At 37.1% G+C, this 22210-nt stretch overlaps 1 protein-coding gene across 1 annotated transcript in view; it reads right to left on the bottom strand.

The window, feature by feature from the left end:
- Window positions 1–22210, bottom strand: part of LOC149373390 (polypeptide N-acetylgalactosaminyltransferase 2-like) — a 270464-nt gene that overhangs the window by 125704 nt on the left and 122550 nt on the right. The window contains exon 4 of the mRNA XM_089597235.1: window positions 1968–2066. Coding sequence (XP_089453361.1) covers window positions 1968–2066 — 99 coding nt within the window. The remainder of the gene's footprint in view (window positions 1–1967; window positions 2067–22210) is intronic.

Here is a 22210-nt window from a genome sequence, read left to right as displayed (position 1 = left end):
AACTACCTCACGAGTTGAGAGTAAAAATAGAAAATAATGGATTGAAAAAAACTTTAAATTATTATTACTCATAATAAAAATTGAATCACTATATTTTTAACGTAATGAGTAGATTGATTATTTTGTAACGAAGCTCATTCAAACAACCTAATGTATTTTTCATTTAACTGTTTTTATCATCTCTCTCTTTTTATAAATTAGCAAAGTCCAAATATTTCAAGAGACATTTATTTAACAACCTCACTTTGCCTAACTTATACAGTCAATTATTACTTATTGCTTACAAAAATCATCGAAGCGATGTGCGCGTTACTTGTATTTTTATTCACCAATTCTTCAATTTACCGCAACCAAAATTATTAATTACTTATGTATGATTAATTATGCCACAGGTTATCGATTTAGCTTGGGTATACAGGTTGTTATCAAAGGAGGTCCAAAAACTACTTGTTACCTACCTTATCAATTAGATTATATATTCATAATAGCTTGTATTAATGCCTATTTTATTTAACATCATGTAAATTACTTTAATTCATTCATTTTCTAACTTATAGTATACGGTAAAAAAACGCAAAATAATTTCATACTTAAACTGTCTGATTCTCTTTTCTTGTTTTTGTCTACCAAAGCTGCAAATTATGTCACCAAATGTAGGCTCAATTAATTATTGGATAAGATAAAATTAGGTCGCAGCAGTACTTGTTTTTCTCATAAAATAGCTATTGATAATATAGCTGACTAATTAAAAGTACGTAATTATTGATGTAGAGAATTTGAATTATCTACAAATTACCCATAATTACTCATTTATAATCTATACTTATTTAAAAAACAGTGAAGTTGTGTCACATGTGACACACCGCAGAAGTGAGAATTTGGAAAATAATTGAAATACGTTTGAGTTGACAGAAGGACGAGATTTTGTGAATGAAATAATGAGAAGTTGAAATTTATAGATACTTAAATAATATAATAAACATGTTAAATGATATGTGCTTCAGATACTTGTACTGTGGCCATAAAGGTCCAGTATTGTGCCTAATAAGTGCACTGACATAATGCTTATTAAAAAAAAAGTTTTTTACTTGGAGTATAAATCCGCTAGTAGCGCTGCCTGCTGGATGAAAAACGTCCTTGACATGGATGCAGAGGTAGCGTTTAAATATATATACTACGTAAGACTCTTTTTTAAATGAAATTCTATTATAAAAAGTAGATAGCGATTTGTATAGAATCTAAAGCTTGATTATATCAAATTAAACCTATGATTTTACAAAATGTGCTGAAGTAAATAGTAAGATTTAAGCGTTAAGTTGATGGAGAAATGGTATACTGAAGCTGTCCATAGACGCCACTGAAGTTTTAGTTGTCTTCATGCGCATAGTTAAAGTATCGAGTTGTCTTCCGCTAATACTGGAGCATCTCGTATGTATGTGTGTGTGTGCAAATACTTTTAATACCTCTTATATTTTCAGTTTTTTACACTTTTTTAATATTTTTTTTGTCTTGTTTTAGTTGTGTAAATAGTTTCAATACGTTTTACTTTTTCAATTATTTTTACGCCGTTTAATATTACTTTTTCCGTTCGTGGAGGACTTCTAATATATTTAAGATAGTTTTATGGCATTATTATTTTTGGAAAATATTGTTATAAATGTCCTCTCTATCACAACTTTCTATTCTAATTTTTAAAATGTGCAAAACTAATGAACCATACCTTTTTATTCTTATTTATTTTTTAGTTTTAATTTATCGTTAACTGTTCAATGAAATGGCTCAGATGCCAACTATTTATCCTACTAGGGGCAAAGTAAACAAAGGGAAAAAGTATCCAAAGTAAGGAAAAGCTTTTTTACTCTGATCTATGAGTAAGTGATCACAACTACATCGAGTTTCATGTAATCGAATGATACCAAAGGTAATTAACAACTTTATTTTTAGATTAAAATTTGATTTAACATTACCTCACAATTGTTCTCAGAAGAGTTGATCGAGCTTCATTGTGAAAAGTAATGATCACAGAAGTTGGTGGCAGATCATCCCTCCACCGTTTTAATCGACACCTGAAACATAAAACATCATATATTTTGCACTTGATACATGAGAGGTAAACATTATTTCAAATATAATTGTAATATTTGTGTGGAGTACTGTATTATATGATATGGTAAATGTTGGTTGGTTGCTAATAAAAGATGATTAAATTTACTAACTTGTAAGCGCAGAAGAAACCATAAGGGAAGTGAGTGCAGTCGACTCTGTGTATTCGTGACAGCAGTTTACATTTTATTTATATACTTATTAAAATTACAGGTTTAGGCACCTCAACAAGTTTAGCACCACCAACATAATTTCTCTGCAAGACATGGTGCCGTCTGCTCACATAGTCGCTCTATCTATCTCACTCCCTCCCCCAATCCACTGCTCTACAACTTAAAACTTAACCTGTAACAGTGTAGTAACAACTTTCAAGCAGAGTACAAATTGTCAATAATTTCGTAAACTGAATAATTGATTACTTTTGAGAATCACGATTGCCTAATCTTGGCTTGATTAACAGTGTAAATGTAACTAATAGGTTTTTTTACGTTCAGTAAGCACACAGTGTGAGGTTAGATCGTGCAAATTATATGTGTGTTGCGTATGTATTCACTACTGAGGTATTACGCTATTGTTACCGAGTTTATCATCTAATCACCAGTAAGGTCAGTAGAAGCTGGTGAACTAAAATTGGTAAGAACTACTTAGTTTACTCGCAGAATTGCTAAAATTTTTACCAGGGACACGAGTAAAACCTTACCCATAATAATTATTTGGAGCCAAACTGAGTTAATGTGGCAATTTTAACAACTTTTTTGCAGTTTGTCACGCTATTGAGAGAAAAAATTAAATAAAATAAGAACACTTCTGTTTTACAAGGAGGGTCAAGGGACAAGGCAAGAGGGCCTTGCTACTAGTCAAATCCTCAAAACTTTGTAACGTAAGATTATACATGTATCTACTGATGAGGTGCTATCGTACGGTGTATAAAAAGTAATTTTTTCATAACAAAGGAAGAAAAAAAAATTACTTGTCTTATGACTTGTAAATACTCAGACTGATTTTAATTTTCGACAGTTGTATACGTGTTGACTTAAAAATTGCTACTAAATTATTAGCACAAAGCCATTTCTTTTTTTTCTATAACTCTTATTTTTTATCGAGCCAACCTATTTTACAAGTTATTTTCAATTTTAAATCTTAAAAATAACTAATTTTTAACTATTTCTTTATTGCATTTTCTACACAACAACTGAGTTTTTGTTCTGAAAATTTTTTGATTATAGGACATCCAAAACCCAAATTGATAAAATCTAAATAAAAAAAAAAATATAAATTATAATTTCATCATGTAGTAGTCATGCCCAGAATACATAGATAATGTGCTACTTTTACCAAAATACACTAATAAAATCTTACTAATATATAAAGCAAATTCGCTAAGACCGTTGTAATCGCTAACCGCGAAAACTACTGAACCGATTTTGCTAAAATTTTGCACACTGATTCATGATACTTCCTAGATGGTTTTAGTATAGTTTTTATCTTAAAAAATTAAATAATTATAGCAATAAATGAGCTCAAAGTTTTGCAAAAATACACCAGCTTTTCACTTTAGTTCAGTAAAATCCGCTAGGTGGCGTCGACATAAAATCAAGGCTACCTGCAACAGAATTAAATAAGTGTGGTTAAAATAGGCCAGAGCATCTTGGTAACTGATGCAATCGTGCTTCGGCAGTTAAACGAGCTGCATAGACAATGGAGATTATAGTCCTGCAGCTGGATATCCCGGTTACGGACGACACTCTTCTCTAAGGGGAAAGGGACCTACGTTTCCATTCACCCTAAATCTCGACGAGTGCGATCGAAAATAAAGTCATTCCAACCGATGACGTCTCCGGCACAATACCAGAAGACATATCTAGCCAGAGCACAATCTGCACCAACTCTTGAGAGTTGTGTGGCAGTCCCACCATCCCGCCTGGTATAGTCAGAGAATTTTTTGCTACAAATGTGAGCCAGGGAAAACAGCTCTGAGAAGCACGGGCAGTCACAATGGCTACCTTCTTAGTCATCGCATCCCCAACGCGCTTACCCACATGTTCCCGTCTAACGATGAGCAGTTGGTTATCCGGGGAACAACCCGAAGACGAAATATGCTTGAACAGCAGCGTATCTACCTCCATCACAGCCTCCGTACATAGAGACTCCCAGCGTAAGAATCAAGCTACCCGTAGCCAGCTCTTCATCATCAGGAATAATAATAAAGAATAGCCTGGAAGTTTCACCACTGGCGCTTTTTAGGGCCATTATAAGTATTTACTTTCCCTACTTAACCATCAATTTCATCGGTTCTTTTTAGGGGCCACCTAAGTGTAAACTACCTTGCCAACAAATACATTTTTATTACGATTTCCGGAAGCGATTGGTCGACTAAAAGACTATATTAACTAAAGACGGGCACTATTAAACCAAGTCAGCTATTCACTGGCAGACGTCACCTGCGGAGTTGTTCGTCGCAAGGCTGGAAAACCCGGTGACCGACAACCCTATATTACCCTCTTGACTCTAAGCATTCAACCAGGAAAACCTGATCCTCTCCAAGGTTTGCGCTGGGCAAACCTATAACAGCTGTGAAAGAAAAAAAAATTAAGCCAACGGGACAGCCTTCACTGGACAAGTATCACTAACCAATATCCCCATCTAAGATCACCAAAACAACTGAATCTGCAAATAAAAAAGGTGCTTTAGACACCAACGTCTTCAACGTTATACCGGGAAACGTTGGAAATGAGCACTACAACTAGCCCCAAAGCTTCGGACTTTGTAATTTTTCTCCGGATCAGTCTGGGTCTTCGACAGCAGGCCAGAGAAGATCACCCTGAGGTGTCCAGGCAGTCACAATTGCTGTTAACTGCAGTCAAGAAAGAGTTGACTTAAGAAGCTCACCGGTCTTTTTTAGGGCCATCAGACGTCGAACTATCTTGCCAACAAATATATTAGAACTTAACAAAGTTGACAGAAAACAGCCTTTAGGGGTCACAAAAATTTTAAGCATACCAAAAGTCGCAAGAGGGTGGATTGGAAAAAAAACTTCAAATGTATCCAATAAATGCAATTTTACTTAGGCGTCAAAAAACTGACGCAGAGAAAATTTATCGAGATTGGAACAACAGCGTCAAAATCGACAAACAAAAAATCCATTACGTGAAAGATCAGCTTTTCATTGTACCCTCACAGTATTTTTTTAAATCTTTTAGTTTTTTTAATAAGTAGAAAATGTATTTGTATTTTTGTGGCGATAAAAAATGTAGAGATGAAGCTCCAGATCTGGTAATGCAGTTGTAAGATAATAGAAAAAAAATTTTTTTCAGTATATATTTTTTAGGTATTTTAAATCTTAACAACTTCAAAAAATAGCCTTTTTCGTAAACTATACGGAAGAAACTGCAAATCAATGGCCCCTTATGCCCAACTGTTATTTTATGGCATAAGGAACACACAGTTCTTTTCAGCATAATTATATTTTTTCACTTTTTACAGTTTATTATTTGACCCAATAAACTGTATGGATTCTGAACAAATATATTTTTCATAAGAAGATTTTAGTTCTCAGGAGTGTCAGGAATATATGTAAAATTTCCAACTGAAATTCACGTTACATGTCAACACACTACGGTGTTTCATTTAGTAAGTCACGGGCGAAGCCGAGACGGGGGGCTGCTAGTCATTAAATATCACTGATTGTATACATATGTCTTCTTACACTCACAAATGTAATTTTTTAAATGTTTAGTTTCATATTTTTTGTCAGCAGTCGCAGGTACCCAGAAAATAAAAAAATGTGTGAACGCTTATTGACATCGTTCGAGTGCACCTTGAAATATGACTAATGACATACATACACACATTTGCAGACAGAAACTTTTCCCAGAGTACTCTACTTCGACTCTAAATTTCAGGAAACAAATTTATATCATGTTATTCTTACGTTTTAAAGCATTTCAAGCGACTCTGAGCTCCAAATCGATATTTTTTAAACAGTTTCAAATAAAGTCAGGCATAATATATTCATAATTTTTTTTTGTCCTTAAAAAAAAAGCATTTTTCTGTTCAGTGGTTTATAATACATGATGTTAATACCAGTAGGATTTTGTCGGTGCTTTAATGGTAATAACGTGCTTTTTGGATTTATCTTCGATAGGGATAAAAGACTTCGTATGCTGGTGCGGTAATTAATATTACAGGCTTCTTAATGCAGTAGCACTACAGAATTGCTGTCAAGATTTACCTAAACCTTGATAGGGCCGTACTCACGAAAAATCTGCTGGACCAGCTTACACGTGCCCGGGGTGTGGACTTGCTTTTGTAAATGAGCTATCCCGCACGTTACCGAACCAGGGCTGGTACTGCGACGGGACGAAATGCGCGGCCATCCTGATCCGCAGCGACAGGCTCTCCATATCCGACACCGGAGGTGGAGATGGTTTCGTGTGGATCAGGTGTGGGAGTGTATACTATGGGCGTTGCTATACTTCCCCTAACATTCCGATTGGCGTTTTTAGAGGGTGGCTTGCCGAACTCGAGGATGCTGTTCGCGTGTGTGGGGAAAGCGGTAACGTAGTCCTGGCCATCGACTTCAACTCCAAGGCCATCGCTTGGGGGGAGCTGAGAACCGACTCCAGGGGGCGGGCGGTGCTAGAGATGGCCACAAGGCTAGATCTCATAGTCATGAACTCTAGTAGTTCAGCAACGTACAGGCGGCCGGGTAACCGGGGCACGATCATCGATCTTACGCTGGTGTCATCACAAATGGCGGCGTGGGTGTCTGACTGGCAAGTCCTGGAGGACTATACGGCTATTTATCACCAGTGTGTCAGCTTCGTGTTAAATGAGAACTGTAGAGAAAGCTCGCGAGAAGTAATCCGAAGGCGCGTTACCGGGTGGAATGTGGCAAAACTTAATCGAGATTTGCTGCAGGAAGCCATGGTAAGTGCGCTCCCTCCTGTTGATTTAAGCAAGATCATAAATACAGCAGAGGTCGAAGCACTCGTGAGCGGCACTATGATACGGGTCAAGGAATGGTGCGATGCGTATATGCCCAAAAGGTCTGCCAGAAAGGGTCAACGTTTGTGCTAGTGGTGGACCGAAGAAATCGCAAACTTGCGTGGGGAGGCGCGATCAAGGTAAGCAAGAACCGATGCTGGCGCAAACTCATCGGGGCCTGGGCTAGCGGATCGCGTTAAAAAGACTGTGCGGCTTGGACTCGACGCCGCCGATGGAACCTTCCTTTTTGGAGAGGGTGGTGTCCTGCCTCTTTCCAGAGCATCCCGATAGGAGGCGTGAGGATATAAGTATAAACCAAGTGCCTCTCTTTACCCTTGATGAATTGAGGTCGGTGATATCGGAAACGCCAGATCGAAAGGCCCCTGACCCAGGGTGCCGTCTGAAGTCCTTAAGGTCATAGCTGTGGAAAAGCCGAACGTTTTGTTGGATTTGTTTAATGCGTGTCTACGCGCAAGACTGTTCAGCGAGCGTTGAAAGATCCAAAGGCTTGTTCTTTTGGACAAGGGCAAACCTCCCCCCTTGGTCCCATCGTCATTCCGACCCTTAGGTATGTTGGACAATTGTGGAAAAATGCTTGAGAGGCTGAGAAGAACTCGCTTAAGAGGAGAGGTCAGCCTCTCGGAAAATCAGTATGGGTTTCGAAAGGGGTGTTGAACGGTTATGGCTGTGGCTGAGGTTCATGAGTCGGTTAAGGAGGCATCGAAACCCTTTCATAAGCCGAGGAGCATCTGTGTTCTGGAGACGCTTGACGTCAAGAATGCCTTTAACTTGGCAAAATGGTCTGACATAATGAGGGCCTTAAGGCGCTGGAATGTACTGGACTACTTGAGAAGGATCCTGGACAGTTATCTTCAAGACCGAGTACTCCGGTACGATACAAAAGACGAACCGAGAGAGAGGTGTCTGAACCTGGTCTATGACGAATTTTTGCAGCTTGAAATGCCTCCAGAGGTCAAGCTGACGGGCTTGACCCCCGGATAACATAGCACTGCACGTCATATCGAGATCCCGAGGGGAGGCCGAGCGCAAAATACGGTGGGTGGTCGCGATAGTGTGTGAGTGGCTTTGGGATCACGGTTTCGAGCTGGTGATTGAAAAGACGGAGATGGCCTTTCTTATCAGGCAGGGATGGTTCGGGGGGAACTTCTGCCTGAACGTTGCGGGTGAGGTAATCTGCGCGAGTCCGGTAGTGCGCTACCTAGGAGTGTGGATCGATTCACGGCTCACCTTCTGGGAGCACATCAGGAGAGCATCTGACAAAGCTACTAGGGTTTCCGGCGTACTTTCATGGTTAATGCCGAACGTTGGGGGTTCACAAGAAGCCAAAAGACGGCTTCTTACGTCGGTCTCAAACTCGATCCTGCTGTACGGCGTGGAGATGTGGGCAGATGCGCTAGTGAGAAGATATCCGGGAGCGCCTTACTTCGGTGCAGCGCATTGGATCGCTGAGGATCGCGTGCGCCTATTGCACAGTATCCTCTGCTGCCGCTATGGTAATAGCACGAACGATTCCCGTTGTGTTGCTTGCGTTGGAGCGGCGAAGAAAGTTCCTGGGCTTCGGCGACGAAAGTGATAGCGACAGGTGGAAGAAAACGTTGACGACGTGGCAACAGGAGTAGAGTCAGTCTGGTGTGGGTAGGTGGATGCATCGGTTGATCCTGCACCTGCGGCCGTGGGTGGAGAGAGGACACGGAGAGGTAAATTACTATCTCACCCTGTTCCTCTCCGGGCATGGTCAGTTTAATGCCTATCTCCATCGCATGACGGTGATAGCATCACCCAGATGCACTTGCTGCCTTGCGTTGGATGATACCGTCGAACATACGATTTTCATGTGTGAGAGATGGTACCGTGAGTGCCAGTAGCTGATAGACGGGCTCGTTGTGGCACCCGCTCCCAAAACCATCATCTCTGAGATGTTACGCACCGAAGAGGGATGGAGGACAGTGGATGGCTTCGTCGGGTCTGTCGATTTGGCGTAAGAAAGAAGATGAGAGAGCTCCTGCGCAGGAAGCAGGGGTCCCTGAGTAGGCCGTCAAAGGTGATCAAGGCTAAAAGGTAAGAGAGCAGCGGACAAAGAAGTGCTAGACATAGGTGCCAGTCCTGAGGGACCCCGAGTCCTTTTCAGGACTCGAGAGGATTGGCACCTCTAGCAACTGGTGGCGAGTTTTTTCGCTAATGCTGTGAGATACAATGTTCTCCCTGGTGGCTCCATCTCGAAGTAATGCTAACGCTGTTCTGGGGTGGAACAAAAGCCACGCGGCATGGGAGGGGTTTTAGTGGGTGTGGGTGATCTAATAAAAAAAATCCACTGAGTCCCACACTTCCACTGTCCCTGCGGTGTGCCTCAATGCATTTACTCTCCCTCCACAAAAAAAAAAAAAAACTACAGAATTGCTGTAGCAGAAGCAAAAAAATCTGAGTATTATAGATAAGCTAGAGAGCAGAGATTTCAAGATCATCTTTTTGGCTGTTTTTTTTAGCCTTATTTGTATGATACACGTACAGTAATGCAATGTAGAATGCATTACTGTACGTGAATGAAAGTGCCAAAGCACTTTTCTTAGACTTCCAATGTAAAAAGAAAAAAATGATACGTGAAATGGAGGTTATACCGCAAAAATTATTTTTTAATCTACAATGAATTTTCACTCTGCTGTGACTATTCATGCAGACTCATAAGTAAAATGTGTATGTCTTGAAACGAAATCTTGCAATCTGATTCTCTCAGTTTGTTGAAGTTTTATACATTCCGCTACACGGAAATATGTAGTCAAACACAATAGTATTTTCTTCCTCTCCTAGCCGAAAGAACGTACCTCCTGGTCCGTCTGCTTGGCAAGAAAGAGTCTCTTTTGTTTACAGTCGAAACACGACTTTTCTCGTTTCAAGCCGAGACCAATTAACCTAAGTTTAGTGTCACAGAAGTATTTTATAGAGTTTTATGTTTACGAATTACGAGATAGTTGAAGATATTGTTTCTTTGTAATTTTGTGTCTATTTCTATGACTTCATTTTTCATTTTGTTAACTTATGCATGTGCTTTTTGACGCCCGCCCCTGACCTGCAAGGCCTCGCTTTCAGCTCGGCCGTCGCAAGGTCAGCGGGCGTCAACACACATATGCACGGCAGCACAGCAGCAAGCATAATTGAGCAACGAGCTATCAGCTCATAAGCTTATAATGGTTGCGCATACATCCTTAATACCTATACATATCAGCGTATGCTGTATGAACAGGTATTATTAATTAAAAACGTACTTTCAGATAGGGGAGGGAGAAAAGTACTATACGATACTCGGCTGGACAGTTTGAGTCGATGGCATGCGACTTATAACCTCGCAGCCATATACTCCAACTTTCCGGCCTAGTGTCGTAATCTACTATTACAGCAGTATCTTTCTAAATAATACCAGTCAACAAATTTGAAAGCTACATGACTATTATACGAATGCAATTATTCATTGATCATGGTATAAGTGACATTTAAAGTAGGTACGATAGGTGTGTTTTCGTACAATCGTATAGTAGCCGGCATACCATTGAATTTGGGATGTACACAAAAATACTTATTCATGATAAATATTTATCTAAAATACTACTCATGACAAGTTGTAATGATCGAAAACTTTTCAATATGAGATACTTATATTTCAATACATTGACAACTGCTTGGGGTTTGAGTCTTTTTTACTATGAACGTTTCGATGGATTCAACTTTCTTCTCCATTCACATTTATTTGACGAATAGTGACTTCAGAGCTCTTAATGTCTTTTTTAAAATTTATATTTCTTATAATGCAAGATAATTCCTTTGACCATAATGATTTAAAAATCCTAAAGGATCTTGAAATACTTTTCTCTCATATTTTGGTATAAGGGTCAATAAAATCAAGAGCTTTTTGATAGGTATGCAAACTGATTAGACTTCATTGTCTGTTTTGATTCAGGAATAGTTTTCATTTGTGTGATTCATGTACGTGCACGTCAGCCTATGCTGATCAGAAATGAAAAATAAAAAAAATTTTTTTCGATGTATAAAAATGAAATAACCGTAGATGCAAAAGTTTAACTGAGAACAGCTGAACTAAGATGTAATATTAAATGCTAATATAAATTTAAAATTAGATTAAATCACATAATGTTAAATATTAAGATAACTTGGATAAATCAAGCAAAAATAATAGTAAATGCCAGAATTGTCACACATTGCTAGAAACAACCTATATACACTATACCATTAGCAAGCAATAACATTGCATATCAACTACGATAAATCCAGTAAAGTAATCTTAATAACTTTCATAGAATAATCCGATTTTTACCATCCATGCTTGCAGGCTCATGGTTTACCAAATAACCCTTTTGTATCGCATTAATAATTTCATAAACATACTGCAATAGTCTAATTTTCAAACTAGTTAAATTCTATCACTTTTTCAAATGTAAAGGAAAACGGGAAAGTCAGCCCTACCCCTTTTCTTGACTTGGAGATGTCAAGAGAGAGAAAGAGAGAGAGAGAGAGTATGTACTCCTGCCTCCAACACAGGTAACGGAATTTACGATTCCCCAGGGCACCACGAGCTGACTCCCTCTCCAATGACTAGTAGCGAAAAACGTGTTGACTAAAATTCCATCAATATTCTGAATTATTTTTGCAACACTATAATCAGTCAAACTGCTCGTAAACTCAATTACGTTAACTCGCGACAGGCGAAGTACTATTATTTTCATCATTATCATCATCGTTACATCGTTACTATTATGATTATTTTTTGTATTATTACTAATATTATTATTATTATTATTATTATTATTATTATTATTATTGTTACACTATCCCACTAATATTATCATCATAAGTTATTATAGCAACAACCACCGCTACTACTGCTTAAACATTAGTGCTAATTGATGTATTGTAGCACACTGAACATTTATACACTCCAGCATTAATTGACATATTAAGGAGGTTCGGTCGTTTTTGAGGAGATTTATTCACTAGCTGAAAAAAATAAATGTTGTACTTTAATATGCTGGAAGTACATACGAATTTTTTCAATATTTTTTATCAGCCGAATTTTCAAGAAAAAAATTTCCGAAATTGTATGATTTAACATTGCTCTTATGGACGAGAGCAATTTTTCAGCCTTTGTTGCACGTATTTCAAGGCTCGAGATTTGTTCATGATGAGAAAAAAGTTTAAATGGATAGCTAAACTTCTAAAGAAAGGACTCTCGTATCAAAAAATGTGCACTTTATCAGGCATTTGGAACAAATGTCTGTGCAAACGTAAACAAAGTTGCGAACAGATCTTATGCTAAGTGTATGAGAGAGAACCGAGCATAGTCTGCTGTCAGCTGGTCTTTTCACACGAAGCGAGACGTCTTTACAATACTGCTTCTAGAATTTGTTAAACTGGAAATCATTATCTGGAACTTGGCCCAGCCTTTCGTAAGACTTCAAACTATAATGCTGTACAAAAAAAGTTCTTTAAAATTCATAACACACTTTTGTTGACGAAAGTTGAGTCTCCTCTTGCTTTTTTTAGGTTATTTTTGATCATGCAAACAACGTGTTTTTAAGTTTTTTTACTTGAACTATCGGAAACAAGCTAGCTGCTTTAAAGTAGTTACATGTTAGTTTAACTCACTTTAACACGGTGTCTTATGGGAGCCCCCCCGCACACCCACTCACCCCCCCCCCCGAGAAAAACGACCGAACCTCCTTAAGCAATTTTTACCGCTCTTTCTGTAACAAGTTCAGTTGAGTAAACGAACGTTGTTTCGCATTAGTAAATATTAGTAATATTCTATCTTAATTTTAATATAAAATTATATTGAAATTCTGTAAAATTTGGATGCAAAGGAGAAAGGAAGGGCATGAGTTAGTGAATCACCTTTCCTTCTGTTGACGCACGTAGGAGAGCAAGCCAGATGTGGGAAGTGTCAATTTCTGAGTGACTGTACTAGCCAACTAGATTTTCGGCTATTGTATTTCCTTTAAGATTTTTCCTGGCAAGTTTTCCTGCGTCGTTCTTGAACCAGCGTGTCACCGAGGTACTCCACTCCTTGTAAAAAGGACTCGCCATTACTCGGTACAGTAGTGGTACCTGAGGATCACCGGTAAATAATAAATTCTAACACGCACACCATTACTCGCTACAGTAGTGGTACCATCAGAACACCGAGGGATAAGTGAATTAACGTGCACACCATTACTCGCAACGGTATTGGTACCCCAGGACCTACGGTAATTAAATAACCGATTGAATCACTGTAAAGATCTAGAACGAACACCAATACTCGTGACGGTATTGGTAGTTTCTAGACGAGTCGCGAACTAAAATACAGTCAGCCCCCTTTACGTTATTTCTAGAAACAACGCCTTTACTCGTAACGGTAAGGGTAGTTTCTAGATCGCGAACGGGACACTCTTAGATACGCCGCTCCGGGTAACATTGACAAACCTTAGGCGCACGGTAAGTAAGTGCATTAGGATACTGCACTGTGATACATTGTCGCTTCGAGTCGTGTTAAAACAGTTGTAGCCCCTTTGCAAATACCGTATCGTTTGATTAAACTATCTTTTAGTCCCACGTCCCACCTACGCACCCAGCGTGGGTCCCGAGTCATTAAGCGAAAACTTAGACTCAAATAAATCATCGCGCCGACGTAACAATACCTTCTATTAAACAATAGTGTGTACGAATGTGAAGGTGTAGTTATCGATTATAAACAATATACTACGTTATATGGTATATAAGAATATTAGAAATTAATCTAATTTTATCATTAGATAAGTATTAATGCGAGTAATTGAATTTATTGACATTTTCCATCCAGTACGAGATTGCCAAGGCAACTCGATTTTTTGCAGTTAGAACTACGATTTGTAGAAAAATTTTCATACGTAGTAATTGAAAAAAGTGCCACCTCGACCAGAATTTGAACCTGGAACTCTTTTCTTGCCGGGAAAATGCGTGACCAATTCCGCCATAGAGGTCTCGGCAACTCCTCTTCTCAATTGCTACATTTTATATTTTTGGCGATTTTTTCAGTCGATGCCTGCTCATATGGTATATAAGAATATTAGAAATTAATCTAATTTTATCGATGGGTAAGTATTAATGCGAGTAATTGCTTACCCATCGATAAAATTAGAATAATTTCTAATATTCTTAAATACCATATGAGCAGGCATCGACTGAAAAAATCGCCAAAAATACAAAATGTAGCAATTGAGAAGAGGAGTTGCCAAAACCTCTATGGCGAAATTGGTCACGCACTTTCCCGGCAAGAAAAGAGTTCCAGGTTCAAATTCTGGTGGAGGTGGCACTTTTTTTCAATTACTACGGACAAAAATTTTTCTACAAATCGTAGTTTTAACTGAAAAAAAATCAAATTGCCTTGGCAATCTCGTACTGGATGGAAAATGTCGATAAATTCAATTACTCGCATTAATATACTACATCGACAGGAAAAGTTTTGATTAAAGTTATGGTATGAAGTGCTGTCAGGCTGGTCAGTATAAGACTGTGCGCTTTCATCGAATCTTCTGATGATTTCAAAACAACTCTTTACTGATTACACTGATAACATTTCTAACTTCATGCTTACATATGTCACATACGCTCATACACTTATCCCTAGTCAATATTTAATACCCAAAATATAATTGTATCTCGAAGGTTAAGAAAAACCATCCTGTAGTACCGCTTCCTTCAATAGGGTAGAATTACATGCCAGTGAAGGTCCCTTCAGGACATTTATTACACCCAGATTTTTTTGAGAAGTATTATTGAAACATCGAATATATTTCCAAAATAGCATAAAAAATACCCTCAAAAAATAACAGAATTTTAGCTTCATCCTTTTTTTAATGCTGAAGTATAAAAACATGATATTTCACATGTTACCTTATAAAAAAATCACGTTGAATTGCATTTATATAATCTTTAAGAATCTCGTAATTTTTTTTTTTTTATGAAAGATTATTTTAAGATAAACCTGTTTCAAATACAAGCTCTGTTCTGAAATGATACATTGGTTAAGTGTTTGGTTGGTGCTTATCCTCATCCCGGTTGAACTAACCGACCGTGTGTTCTCATATTGTATGTAAACAAAAGTTAATTAGCTGATCACGTTTTGGCACACTTTGAGCACTTTTAAGTGGTTGAAGAGCACTTGAAAGCGTTCAAGTGCGAGAAAACGTAAGCAGCTGATCTTTATTAAATGAATAATTTACTGTTCAATGTAGTTTATAACTGCCGGGACATTGTCCAAACGGCCGAAACGTCGTTTTGTTTTTTAATAAATACAAAATATGACAGTACCACAATTGGACGTTGTTTTTAATTAATAATGACCTTGATATTGTAACATCGGTGTATCCACATTAATTTTTTTTCTTCTTTCTTCAAAACTTTCCGTGCCGATTTTATAACACTAATGGCAGGGGCCAAAGTGCATCTGCAAAGAGGCGAATCACCTACAAGATTGCTCGTAGCTAAGGTACTACGACCATGCATGACTCACATACATGCACGCTGGCCCATGCTGACCGGAAAAGAAATCAAATGAAATACTTTTCAAAGCGTAAAATAATAAAATAACTTTAAAGAACTAACAGATGCAAAAGGTTAACGGAGAACAGCTGCGCTGAGTTTTAATATTAGATATTAGTATACATAGATCGAGTTTAATGTTAAAAACTAGAATAACTTAGAGTTATGACCCATGGACTAAGCGGGAATATTAGCAAATGCTAGAATTTATTACATATGGCTAATACAACCTGTACACGCCACACCATTATACCTGTACACCATTAGCCAGCAACAATATTACATAAACCTACGAAAGCAATCTTATTGACTTTCAAAGAATTATCCGATTTTTACCATTCATGTTCGCAGGCTCATGGTTTACTGTACAACCCTTTTGTATCGCGTTAACAATTTCATAAACATACTGCAATAGCCCAAATTGTAATCTTTTTAAAAACTGTCACTGTTTCAAATGTAAAGGACAATGGGAAAGTCATGGCACTTCCCCCTTTTCCTGACGCAGAGATGTCGAGAGAGAGTCCGCACTCTTGCCCCAACACGGGTAACGGAATTCCCGATTCCCCAGGGCACCCTGAGCCGACTTCCTCTTCTACGACAAGCAGAGAAAACCATAGTTGACCAAATGCTACTAACATTTCGAAATTCATTAATAACTAACAATGAATGGAAACTATTGGTAAATCTAAGTAAGTTAACAATATAATAAGTCGCGACGAGCTCCCCACTACTGTTTCTATAGATGGACGTGTTTTAACCACAGAAACCGCTGTTTTTAATTAATCATTCATGATTATTTATTAGTCCGATCAATGCTCACGTGTACAGGTGTAACTAGCGGAAAATCTAGCAATTATTATAGTTGTTAATATCTAAAATTCACTACTCCTAAGACTATTATTAATACCATGAAGCACTGAACATTTATTCAATCAAACCTGAATATTAAGCGATTTTCACCGCTTTTTTTGCATTGGGCTCAATTGAATGGGTGAACAATGTTACTATTTATTAATACTCATTAATACCACATCTTAACATTAATATTAAGTTATGATAAGATCTTGTAACTTTTGATGTAAAAGAGAAAGGAAGGGCATGAGTAAATGAATCACCTTCCCTTCTCTTGACGCACAGAGGAGAACAAGCCGCATATGGGATGTGCCAATTTCTGAGTGGCTAAACTAGAGCAGTTCTAGCCGATTAGATTTTCGGCTATTGTCTTTTCTTCAAAATTTTTCCCCGGCAAGTTTTCCTGCGTTTTTCGAGCCAGCGCGTGACCAAGGTCCGCTTCTCGCAATAAAAAGGCCCGTAGGCCTAGAGGAAAATCAGTTCAGTTCGGCACGCGACATTCGACGATACCCTTCAAAGTAGACTAAGTAGTGAGAGTCCGCCTCTGCTACAACCTAGTCTACTACGAAGCGAGGACACAGTCAAATTTTGTTTGTCACCCTCGAACGATCAACTGGTAACCAGAGTCCGCCTCTACTGCCACTTGATCTTCTTCGAGCGCGGTTTATGTCTACGCTGGTTCAACGCCTGTACCAATTTTTACCTTTTAAATAAAAGTAAGTGGCAAGTTATCAAATTTCTAAAGTTTCTTTCTTCCTATCAAGTGTTTCTGTTTGCGCGAACGCCATTACTCGCCATAGTGTTGGTACCCGTGGATCACCGGGAAATATAAAGTGTTTTTTTTTTTTGCGCGAACGCCATTACTCGCTATAATATTAGTACCCGTGGATCACCGGGAAAAAATCAAGTGTTTTTGCGCGAACGCCATTACTCGCCATTGTATTGGTACCCGTGGATCACCGGGAAATATAAAAAGTTTTTGCGCGAACGCCATTAATCGCCATAGTATTGGTACCCGTCGGTCACCGGGAATATTAATTTAGCCACGCGTATAACATTGCTCCCCGCGGTAGTAATACTATCCGAATAACAAGGACCGATCGGATTAAAGCAAATATTCGCAACGACATTAAAGCATCAAAGTCAGATAGCGAGTCAACCCATCTCTTCCCCACGTAAAGCCGAGAAACGATACCCTTACTCGTGACGGTGCTGACAGTTTTTAGATCATGAACGGGATACTCTTCGATACGCCGCTCCCGGTAAAATCGACCAACCTTAAGCGAGCTGTGAGTAAGCACATCGGAATATTGCACAGCAGTCGGTCTTAGTCGCGTGAAAGTACTGGTAGCACCTTTGCGAGTACCACGTTATTAAGTTGAACTACCCCTTTAGCCCCGCGTCCCACCTACGCACCCAGTGCGAGTCCCGAGTTATTAAGCGAAAGCTTAGGCTCGAATAGTACGTTGCGCTGACGTAACAATATTAAAGTTAAATTCATACATGAAATTATTTTCATCACAATAAAGAAATTTACAACAAGTTGTTTACCAACTTCATTAAATGGTATTGATCTCATAGTTCACTTAAGCATACATATATAACGTAATCTCAGAACAGCCCTTCAGCTTTTGGGTATTTCTGTACCAGTTTAAAAAATGTTACCAAAGCCTGTAGGGCAAGATTGTTAAGTGGTGTTGCCAAATATGCTAACAATGCTTTTATTCCCAAAGGCGCAAAGTCGTACTTTGTACCCATGGGTACATTTTGCGTTTGAGAGTGAAAAAGAATTTGGAGCCCAAAAGATCTGGAAAGTACTTTTCCGCGTGTAAGCGCTAAATGCAGCTCTAGGGCGCCAAAATTTTGCACACATGGTAAGAAAAAAATTATTTTTGAGCATACTAAAAACTATTTTCTACTCATGTCAAATTTTTTCATAGAAAATAGAAAATTCGTACTACAGTGCACAGTAAATTTATGTTGGACCAGGTTTAAGTACGTTACATAGCAGTTTTTGTCTTGTGGCTAGTATGTCACTACTTTCTTACATAACTTAGTAATGTTTAACACACTTATAACATTTTTCTCCATAACTTTTTTCTCAATTAGCATATAGTGTAATAGAAAATAATAAGTCTTACCACTCGTTAAATCAAGTTTATTGGCTGCAGTGCATACTATATGCGTATACTTAATGTACATTCCTATACATTAAATTCTAACATCTTAATAATTAAAATCAGTGGACAGTGGGTGCTTGGGTACTTCTATAATATTATATGGCAGATAATATGATTATAAATTTAAATATACCTTCCATGAAATGAGACTGTGTACAAAGGTGATGCAACTATCGTTGAAATGAGTATACCTACGTTAGTTGGGTGTGGTTTCAATAAATATTTTAATACTTATCAACTGAATAACTTTAAACAATATATTATGGCACAATACAGTGTAAACAATATCAAGGCTGGTCAATACAAGACTGTGCACTTTCATCGAATCTTCCGATGGTTTCAAAATATCGGAAGTACTTCCTATACTGCCTACGCTAATTACATCTGTAACGTCATGCTCACATTTATCACATATTTATAACATTTTTCAATAGCATAGAAGTACATGCCAGTGAATGTCCCTTCAGGACGTTTATTGCACATAGGTTTCTTTGACATATATTATTCAAGCATCAAAAGTACAATAAAAATACCATAAGAAATACCCAAAAAAAGTTGCAGATCATTCAACCGTACTCTCTTTCACATGTTTAATTTAAAAATTTACAATGAAACATTTTCAAGTAGATCTATAATTTCTTTTTTCTTTTATTTAATAACACAAGAAAGAAGGGGTCGAGTATGCGTAAAAGCGTGTATGTAAGCTTGTCTATATGAAAAAAATTATTTCCAGCATTGCTGCATACATTTATGCTCCTCCCGCCTCTCTGAATTTTGTAAAAGAAAAAAACGAAATAAAAAATAAGTAGGGGTAAGTGTACCTATCTCCGTGCTCTGCCCTGTTACCGTGGATTTTGAAAAACTGATGATTACTTGCTCAAAATAAGAAATGTTTCATACAAAATAATTTTTGAATTTTAATCATCTAAAATGACGTTAATGTAGATGCAATTCAAACAGAAATATTTGTGTATATTTTGAGTAAATAATTATTTTCCACGGTATTCGGTACAACGCGCTCATTAACTGATTGTGTACGTATTTCCGCGGTGAGCGTACGTAAACATAACCCTATACTTACAGAACGCACGACAGTTAACGCGTAAACAATTAGTAGGCAAGCACGTCGATCTAACGTAACCAAGATGAAGAAAACTAAAAAAGGCAAGAAAGGTAAGAAAGGCAAGAAATCGATCGAAATAAAGAAAAACAAAAAGTGTTACTCTCCAGAGACATTAAAATTAGCTTTGAAAAGTATCTATTATGGAAAATCTATTGCTGAGTGCTCAAAAATGTATAAGATTCCTACTAAATGAATAAGCAAGTACAAAAAAAAGTAATATTTTTTTAAAACAATAAATAAGTCATGTAGAAAATGTAGGTGAAATTTGCATTTTTTTTTATATTTCGCAAATACAACTTTCTTCACCCACGGTAATACGGACACGGTGATTGGGACATCCGCGGTAATACGTACACGGTAATAGGTACACAACCACGGTAATACCAGCATACCGTTTTTATTCGTTTTAAAAATATTCTACTGCAGTTTTAGCTTCATAAAATTTTTCTAAATATTCCGTAAGAGATTATGTAAGATTTAAAAAAAAAAAATTCCAAAAAATTTTAGTACACCATTTTTTATGGTGCATTTAAGTTGGAATTTTCAGTGCGTGCCACGGAGATAGGTACACTTACCCCTACTGTATTCACACATAACCAAAAATTTTTTTTTATTTATACATGGAAATTCAAGAAAAAATGTGGAAAATCGTATAAACAATTATTTATTATTTTAAAAGAAGCAAATCAGAGGTAAGTGAATAAAAAAAAAACGTTTATCAGTATGTATGAAAGTTGGTCCGTAATATACACTAATTTCTAAATTTTTGACAGAAACGTGTACCAAAAATATACATTCAATAAAAAAATTATTTATTTCATGTGTAATCAAACTAAAAGTAAATACAAATTGAGTTTAAAAATATGTTACGAACTATACGGTAAGATGTAGTAATCACAAATTCTATACCAGGCCTGCTCATAGCAGAGTGGGTAAGGGCCTCGGCTTGTGTGCAAAGGGGTCGCAGGCTCAAATATCTTAAGAAACAATTTTTTTTTTTTTTTTTTTTTTTTTAGAATTAGTGAAAAGAAAAATAAATAAAATTTATAAGTACAATTCAAAGTGTGTGGCGTGGTGATGTAATGTGGCGTCTGTGGTGTAGAGAAAACCGGAAATACGTCATAACGGGCGAGGTGAAGGAGGAGAATCAAGCAAAATTACTTCTATGACACTATTTCTCAAGGTAAAATTTTGAAATCGTTGATTTACCCTCGGGCATGAAGCGTCTAGAAAAGTATAACTTCAAAAATAAGTTAAGTTACGAATCAAAAATTGTTATTTAGCTAATGATAATAATATAACTTGACATGAAAGGATTAACATTTATAACATTTATAATATTTTTTACATAAAAAAACATGTTATGAGACATCATTATCAGTTTAGAAATAAAATAATAGTCCTAGTAATAGAATACAATAGAATTTGAGCAATAGCCAATGCTTTGACACTATTTGTTTCCATTGTATACTTGCGTAAATAAAGGAGGCCATTTAGTGTCGGTCTTATTCAATTTCTCTTTTTTTTCACTAGGCGAAAATTAAGGATCAGTTATTAACTAATTATTTTCCAATTAACTGCATTACTGGCTTAGTATTGTGTAGGGTAAACGGGGGTATTATCGCGGTTTTTTTTAGTGGTAAGCTTCAAACAATTGTCTAAGAAATTAAGTGCATCAAATCGTTGTAATTTTTTTATTTATTAATGTTGGACTCAAAAACTATTGAATTCCACTTTTATGAATGTATAAACTCATGAATGTCGATTTAAAAAGAGGTTTTAAAGTTCAGTTGTCAATGCTGGTATTATTGCGGGCGAGTATCCGCAATAATATAATCATAGTGAAAGAGGTTATGTGTGCACCAGTTATTGCGGACGTGATTTTTTTTTATACAAATGTAAAGTTTTTAAGACTGCTTAGGAACTGAAGTTCAATAAATTAGGTACACTAAACTTGATTTAATGATTTCAAGTGTTTACTAGCCATAACTCATCATTTCAATTAAAATATACGCATTATTCGAGAGTACCGCAACAATACCCCCGTTTACCCTATTTGAGTTGGGTGCATACTTGAATTCTTTTTTTAATTTGAATTTCAGCATTAGTAATTTTAATTTTATCTTAATTATTACTTCCTTCTAGAGGAAGCTGCGTTTTGAATGAAAAATCACTTATTGGTGCATCATAATATAAGTATGATACTAATGCTTAGAATAATAATAGAGAACTCTGGAAAAGGTTTTGGTCCTTATATATGTGTACAGAGGTACGTGTAAATTAGTTTAATCCCAGCGTCTCCTCAACCGATTTTAGTAAACTTTGACCGATTTCCTTATTTCTGGATACCTATCCCTACCACAAAAAAAAAAAATTATTG

This window comes from Copidosoma floridanum, unplaced genomic scaffold, assembly GCF_036245765.1.
Source record: "Copidosoma floridanum isolate Cflo_tuat_1 unplaced genomic scaffold, Cflo_Japanese_pri ptg000031l, whole genome shotgun sequence".
NCBI classification, from domain to species: Eukaryota; Metazoa; Arthropoda; class Insecta; order Hymenoptera; family Encyrtidae; genus Copidosoma; species Copidosoma floridanum.
This window is presented reverse-complemented; position numbering and strand designations above follow the sequence as displayed.